The sequence below is a fragment of the Gracilinanus agilis genome, unplaced genomic scaffold, assembly GCF_016433145.1.
Source record: "Gracilinanus agilis isolate LMUSP501 unplaced genomic scaffold, AgileGrace unplaced_scaffold7871, whole genome shotgun sequence".
Lineage (NCBI taxonomy): Eukaryota > Metazoa > Chordata > Mammalia > Didelphimorphia > Didelphidae > Gracilinanus > Gracilinanus agilis.
The window spans coordinates 1,042-9,326 of record NW_025398598.1 but is presented as its reverse complement, the minus strand read 5'-3'; the positions used below and the strand labels follow the sequence as shown (position 1 = coordinate 9,326).

Below are 8,285 nucleotides of genomic sequence, written 5' to 3'. Positions count from 1 at the left end.
CAAAAAAGAGCCAAGGAAATAGATATTTCTTATCACCAACATATTTTAAGGATTTGTTCAAGAGGATGAAAAATGTCACAGGCGACAATATAAAGTGATGTAGAGTTTCCAGTTTTTCTCCAGATGAATGGAATGGTTTCCAAAAGTCATCAATACCTATTAGGATGGATAGGTAACTTTCCCCAACCACAATATTTAGATTGCCTTTTGCATTCAATTGAAAATGGATCAGGAATATTTTCTAAACACATCTCACCAGAATATATTTCCTCATTTTTATCAAAAATTTACATTTCAATCAAAAACTTATGAATGTTTTGAAGAGAATGAGAACTATTTCCTACAGAAAGTATTCTAGAGCTGTCTGAAATGTCTGGGTGAATCAGGAAGAAAGAAGACTAAAATATTAACATCTATTAACTTCTCTATAATAAAGTGCAAATAACTAGAATTATACCAACAATTCCTAGTACAATCTAAGAAACATACTGAGCTCAACCAAAAAATAAGAGATGGGAACAATTTTTAAAATATTCCTAGAAGGCGTTGATAATTTCAAATAAATGGAATGAGTAATTTGTCCATTATACATGAGACTGTGCTAGATATTTTGGAAATACAGACACCTGGTTTCTGCCTTCAAGAAGGGGAGGGGCACAGTGGATAGAGCTCCAGGCCTGAAGTTGGGAGGACTTGGGTTCAAATTTGAGCTCAGACTCATCCTAGTTGTGTGATCCTGGACATGTCACTTAACCTCATTTGCCTACCTGTTGCCATTCTTCTGTCTTGGAATTGATACCAAGACAGATGGTATGGGTTTAAAAAAAAAAAAAAAAAGAAAGAAAGAAAGAGAAGAAAAATAAGATACAAACATAAATAAATATAAAATAATTCAGGAAAAAAATCTTTAACATACCTATCTTACTGGCAAAGTTAACACAAAGGAAAAAGATAAATGTTAGAGGAGACACATAAAAATAGGCATATTTTAATGCATTGTTGGTGGAGCTGTAGTCCAGTCATTCTGGAAAACAATTTGGAACTATACCCCAAAAGTCACTAAACTGTGCCCTGATTCAGCTATACCACTGCTAGGCCCATACACCAAAGAGATCAAAGAAAGAGAAAAAGAATCTACAAATACAAAAATATTTTTATAGAAGTTTTTTTTGTGGTAGCAAAGAACTGAAAAATAAAGGGGTATCATACATCATCTGGGGAATGACTGAACATTTAAACTATGATATATTATTAAATGGAATACTATTATACCATAAGAAATTAAGAAATTATGAAAGATATTAACAGAAACCTGAGGAAAACTTGTAAAAACTGATGCAGAGTAAAGGGAGCAGAATCAAATAAACAATTTATACAAAAACAACATGGTATACCCAAGCCACTTTGAACAATTTAAGAACTCTGGTCAAGAGGACCAATGATAACATGTTATCCATCTCTTGACAGAAAAGTAATGGACGCTTAGATGCAGAAACAAAGTTTTGGATGTAGCCAATGTGAGAAATGGGCATCTAGATGTTACAATAGAGTTCCAGGCCTGGAGGCAGGAAAACCCAAGTTCAAATCCAGTCTCAGACAATGACTAAGGAAGTCATTTAATTCTGTTTCCTTAGTTTCTTCACCTGTAAAATGAGCTTGGGGGAAAAAAATGACAAACCACTCCAGTATCTTTGCAGTTAGATGGCACAATGAATAGATTTCCAGAACTGGAGTCAAGAAGAGCTGGGTTCAAATCTGACCTCAAACATTTACTAACCATATGAACCTGGGCAAGTCACTTAACCCCATTTGCCTCATCATCCCCATCATGTGAGAATTTGTTTTGCCTAAATATGAATGTCTGCTGTAAGGATTTTGTCTTCCTTTTTTTCCTCCATGATTTAGAGGAGAAAGTGGAGTTTGATGAAAGAGTTGAGAAAATAAATACTTTAACTGAAAAAAATTTTTAAACAAAAAAGTATTCAAAGAAGTAAAGACTTAATTACAACTGGTGCATAAAAAGCTTTATAGAAGTAGCATTCATACTAAGAAGGTAAAAAGAAGATTGAAACAGCATCAGAGCAGAAGATAATCTAGAAAGAGGAAAAGTACATGCAAATGAATAAAGACAGAACAATGTAAGCATATTCAAGAAATAGTATTATTTGTCTAACATATAGGTTATATGTGTTTAAGAAAAGAATGGAAGATAAAACTATCAAGTGGGGCAGCTGGGTAGCTCAGTGGAGTGAGAGTCAGACCTAGAGACAGGAGGTCCTAGGTTCAAACCCGGCCTCAGCCACTTCCCAGCTGTGTGACCCTGGGCAAGTCACTTGACCCCCATTGCCCACCCTTACCAATCTTCCACCTATGAGACAATACACCGAAGTACAAGGGTTAAAAAAAAAAAAACTATCAAGTAAGAAACAGTTCGTTGGTAGAGCCTCAAATCTGGCACTAAAGAATTTGGAAATGATTCTATAAGGAAAGTAATTGGAGATTTTTGAGCAAAGGAGTAACATGATCATAATCATGCTTTAGAAAGGTTAGCATGTAGGATGGATTATGGGATAGAGATTGGGACTTAGGAAGACCATTTAGGAGTATAATTTAATTGCAGAGGATTAACATAAGCCTCAATTGAGATAGCAATGAAGACATAAAGAAGAAAGATATATTCGTTGGAAAAGTGGTAGTATCAACAAATATAAAGAATTCAAGAGAACAAGTTGATGGAGGCAAGGAAAGAAGATGAGCACCCTTTGAATAATGCTGAGATGCCCACTGGCTATTTCTACCTGGCTACCCTGTCAAGCATCAGAAATGCAGGTGTAAACCTCATACCTACTAGTTAGGTCTATAATCAATAACTGAGCAGATGAGTTTTCCTTGGGGAAAAAACAGAGAGATGAAAAGATAAAGGACAAAATTAAAGGACACGTAAGAGAAATCATTAAAGGGACACTAGAGTAATCATCAGAAATGCAAAAGGAAAAAGATCCAAGGGGTGTCAAAGAATACAAGGGATAAAAATTCAAAAAAAGGGAAATCAAGACAAATAAGACCTGAGAAAGTCCTGTTAGCCTTGATGAAAAGGAGAGCAATGGCTACTTCTGAAAGAGTTGCTTCACTAAGATTGGTGAGGGTAAGAAGAACAAATGCAAGTGGTGGAAGGAATGGGTATTGAGGAAGCAGCAGCAGGAAGCATACATAAGCTAGGCAATTAATGGAGAGTCAAGAAGAATATTTGAAAAGGGAAAAAAATAAGAATCACCTGAGTATATTTTTAGGCAGAGAAGTCAGTGGAGTGAGAAGCATTTTGCAGTAAAGAGAAAGGATCAAAATTCAAAGAAAAAGATGGCTTCATAACAACATGCAGATGAGTAAGCCTTGGAAAGAAAAAGTGGCACTTAAAAGATGAAGAAAATATAATGTTGAGATGGAGAGAAAGAAGTTAAAGGAGCTTACATTAGATGGTCTGTATCTTCTCAAAAAAGGCCAGATCATCAAGTGAAATTAAGAGAACAGGGGTAGGCATGGAAGAAAGTAACCTCCTCAACAGTTCCTCTGACTACAAACTAATTACATTAACCTCTCCTACTAATAATTTCCAAAAAAAATTAAGATGTCTATTTGCAACAATACATTTATCCTCCTATGCCCCAAATTTGGTCTGTTAGGTTTCCTGTGAAGTGTTTTAATTAGATTTAGCCAACAATACATCAATAAGGGGTAGCCAGGAAACTCAGTGGATTCAGAGCCAGGCCTAAAGATAAGAGGTCCAGGGGGCAGCTGGGTAGCTCAGTGGATTGAGAGTCAGGCCTAGAGACAGGAGGTCATAGGTTCAAATCCTGTGACCCTGGGCAAGTCACTTGACTCCCATTGCCCACCCTTACCACTCTTCCACGTAGGAGCCAATACAGAGAAGTTAAGGGTTTTAAAAAAAGTAAAAGTAAAGATAAGAGGTCCTACATTCAAATCTGGCAGGACACTTCCCTCCTGTGTGACTTACCACCAATTGCCTAGCCCTTATTATTCTTTTGCCTTGGAATCAATAGTTAGTATCAATAATAAGATAGAAGGATTTTGTTTTTTAAGTGGGATTTGAGCAAAGTTCTAAAAGAAGGGAAAAGCTGGAGGTAAATAGGAAAAGCATTCAGGAATGGAGGACTCTTTAGGGTCCAGAGATGGAGCATCATTTTCAAAGAATAGCAAGAATACCAGTGCCACTGAATCACAGATTACACAGAAGGAAGAAAAGTATAAGAAAGGTGGACAGGTAGGAAGAAAACTTATGTAAAATAAGAAGTCACTCTCTTTAAAAAATAATAACAATAATTCAGTGTAGATAGAGCTACCATACCTGCATGCTGGACAGCCTCCGACGACTACTATGGTACTGACAGGCTGAACCATACCTTGTTGTGGAATGTTGTAGGGCCGAGGTGCATATGAAGCCCGACCTGTCCAGGAACAAGCATCACATCCAAAGAAAGGGAAGAGGAAAGGGGGGAAAATGATTATTTCATAAAACACAATTATAAAGAACAAAAAAAAAATTCCCTTACCTTTATTTGAGAGAAAAAAGAGTTTCCTAAAGAAAGATGCCTCACAATATACATATGATACAATAACTCACTAATAAAACAATGGGTGGAAAACACCTGTCTTTTTATAATATTCTTCACCAGACCTAAAGATAGCTGGGTTTAATTCTATAATAATTAATACTTAATTTTAAAGCAAAGAATCTAAAACATAATAGTAATAACTTTAAATTTGTATCTTGATTTAAGATGTATGAAACCATTTTCCTCACATTTCTGGATAAGATGGTACAAATATCATTCCACTAATTAGTACAAAAAAAGAATAACCTGAATTTCAGGTGCACTCCAGCATATGCATCTGAACCAGTAACATACTTACTTTGAGCTGACTCATTTTTTAAAGTATATGTAAAAGGGCAGCTAACTACCACAGTGGTTAGAGTACCAGGCCTGGGGTTGGGAGGACCTAAGTTCAAATTTGAACCTAGACACCTCCTCCTTGCTGTGTGACCCTGGGCAAGTCACTTAACCCAATTGTCTCATCCTTACTGCTCTTCAACCTTAGAGTCTAGACTAGATTCTAAGACAGAAGGTAAGGGTTTTAAAAATAAAAAAATAATAAAGTATATCTGAGTTACTGCAGCACAACTGAAACCCCCTAGGTACTGTGTTCTTTAAAAAGGTTCACTTTAGTTAGATTCAAAGACCATTTATCACAATTTTAACCAGTAGCCTAATGTTTATCTTATATTTGCATTCAAATGGTGATGATGTGTCAGTTGAGCTTACCAGTTGGACTTCAGGTTCACTTTTCAAGTTAAACAGTAACCTGAGTATTAAAAACAAGGTGAAGAAAGAGGAAGGGAGCCACCTCCAAAAAAGCACTTTAGTTAAAAGCCTTGGATTGAGACAACACTAGTAATTTCACTAGCTAGCTCACTCTCCTTAGAGGACTTGAAAATGTACCCAAATTCTCCAGGCAGAGTAAAGAAAGTGAGGTAGAAAGTTAAATAAATATTCTTATGGAAGAATACATGGCAGAAAAGAACAAGTATTTATTCCCTTCTCACCAACTAAGAGACAAAACCAAAGCATCAGGTCATACAACCATGCTGAAATTACAACCCAATACTCAAAGTTAGCATGCTTTCTAATCCTTTAAAACAGTTACCATATTAAGCAAAGCTTCTACTAAAGCCCTGCTCCGAGAGTGGCATGGGAAGTGACCTTGGGTTATCTAAGGCTGCCAGAAGAGCACAAGCTCTGTCTGGCAGGTCCTTCCAAGCTGGAAAGGCTGGGTTAACAGGCTGTCCTCGAAGGAACAGCCCAGCTAAGTTTGGAATGGCTTATCATCGGAAGGTTGGCCACTGGATGAATTTTTTTTCCAGCCACAGCAGCTTATAAAGGCCATCAACTACACCAGAACATAGAGATGAAATGTGCTGTAAAGTGAAGCAAGTACCCACACAAAAGACACTGGGGAATCCTTGTACTTGGCAAATGCCAGTTTTCAACGACCCACCACACATAGCAGTATCAACACAAATACTAAAATCCCCAGAAGCCAATAAAACTTAACTCCAAATAAGAATTTCATTCTCCTCTCCACCAAAACAGATTGCTAGAGGTGCAAAGGAAGATGAATTGCAAAGAACTGATTGGGGCTTCCCTCCTTTTCTAGGAAGTGAAACTGGAGGAGATTAGTGGCAGAGAGAACAAATAACAAGGAGAACCCACAACCTGGATCTGTCCCTTAGAGAGTTCACCATACAGGAGTTCTTCCAAGAGCTCCGGAGAATATTAACTCCCAGTCCCAGAGACAAAGAGGGAAGGAAAACAGAAGGCACAGGCCAAAGCCACACTAAGGAGGAAATAGTTGTTAACTCTAATCTAATTCCAAGTGTTTCAAAGTGAAACACCTCACCCTAAACCCAAGGACCCAGGCTGGTTTCTCAATATTTCTTTAGGACTGTTATGAATAATTCCTGCACTGGCAACTGAAGGCAGATATTCTTTCTATAAACCAGTGGTGTTATTCACATTTGCTAATAAATAATTACCACACGAAACAAGTGACTTCAGCAATCCAGAATTGTTACTGGCATAGAATGAGGTCTGCAATCTTTAATCAAATTAAACTATGTTTTGCCACCTCATAATACCTAGAAGTGAGCACACCACGAACCAAAAATATGTTAGCTCTGGTGAGATGAGGGTGCATTGTAGGTACTGGTGACTGGGCAGCTGCTACCTACTCAGGAATAAGGAGCAAAATTCGAAGGGATTGTTTGTACCATCCCCAAAAGGTTTCAAAGTTTCTTCCCTAAACAGCCTGTCCCCTGGCGTGAAAAGCTACCAGGCAAGGAGTTCTGGCCTCAGGCAGCCAAGCTCCCCGTAGTTCTTTGAGAACAGGGACAAATGCAGCTTGGAGGCAGAGAAGACTAGCAACTTAAGAAGCATCAAAAGAAGAAACTTTGAAGCCAGAGTATCTCCGAAGGGAAGAAGAGAGGGGTTGAAGTTACCCTGAAAAAACACACACACATTTCTGACTTTTCCTGTGTCCCTGGGAGTCTACGCAGACGCCTACTACTACCAGTATAAAATTAATCACACCCTTCTCCTCCTCCCAGAGACCCTTCGTCCCTCGACGCCCGACTGGGACCCCACCCACTCTACAGGGAGGGGGGACTCAAGGATCGCAAACTTTGCTGCCCCGCACCCAAAGCCCGGGGCTACATCCCTGGCATTGCAAGGAATGGGACCCACCTGCAACGTTGTAAGGGTAGGGCGGCGGGGGCTGGAAGCCGGGTTGGAAGCCCGGCTGGAACCCCGGCTGGAGCCCAGGCTGGGTAGGGGCGACCGGGATGGCCCCGTAGTTGTGCCGCCCGTAAGCGTAGTCGCTCTGGCTGGCCTCCAGGTTGTAAGCAGGGGGTCTCTCCTGCAGCAAAGGCTTATCATCCATGGTGAGATAAGGGGAGGGGGTGCGGAAAGAGAGCAATGAAGGGGAAAGAGGTGGCCAAAAAGTGCAGAAGCGGCCAGCAAGCCCCTCGGCTTCTTTCTCCTCCTCCTTCTTCTCCTCCTCCTCCTGGGTTCGAACCTCCTAACTTCGGGGCGGCCGAAGGCTGCAGCAAAGGGAAAGCCCGGACGCCACTCCCCCCGCCCCCTGCCCCCAGGCCAGAGCAGGGGATTCCCTCCTCTTGCTCTTCGGTCGCCCTCCCCGCAGCGAAGCAGTGCTGCCAGGGGCAAAGCCGAGAGGCTAGGCAGGCACGCGCGCAGGAGCAGGCGTGGCGCGCGGGGCGCGGGGGCTGAGGCGGAGCGGGCGGAGAAGACCCGAGCCCTTCGAACTCCGGAGGCCGGGGAGAGGGGTAGTAGAGGGTGCGGAGAGGAGGGGGAGTGGCGCGCGCGTGAGCGCGTGCTCTCTCGCCTGGGTTAGGCTGGGCAGAGCTGGAGCGCGCGCGAGGTGCTCGCTCCCACCCCTCCCACCCTGAGTCGAAGTGCTCGATATGCCTCTACCGCTCCCGCTTCCCAAGCGGGTCACAAGACTGAGGGTCACGTGGCGCTGCTCCCCGCCGCGGTGACTCGCCCGCCGAGGGGGGGGAGGGGGAAAGGGGGCGGGAGCAAAGAAGGAGAGTCTTAAAGGAGCCGAGCCCTCTGCCATTCACTACCTCTGACCCCCTCCACCTGTTGCTTTGCTCTGTAATAGACGGGACGGAGGGGGAGGGGAAGGGGTCATCT

The 8,285-nt window shown here is 41.6% G+C and overlaps 1 protein-coding gene across 1 annotated transcript; it reads right to left on the bottom strand.

Moving 5' to 3' along the window:
• Window positions 1-4,276: 4,276 nt before the first annotated feature.
• Window positions 4,277-8,027, bottom strand: BRI3 (brain protein I3; the record flags this gene model as incomplete). The annotated part of the gene is made up of 2 exons (XM_044685243.1): window positions 7,317-8,027; window positions 4,277-4,463 (listed from the first exon to the last, which is right to left on the bottom strand). Coding segments are annotated over exons 1-2 (383 nt in total), but the record flags the coding sequence as incomplete, so codon positions are not given.
• Between the last annotated feature and the right edge of the window lie 258 nt (window positions 8,028-8,285).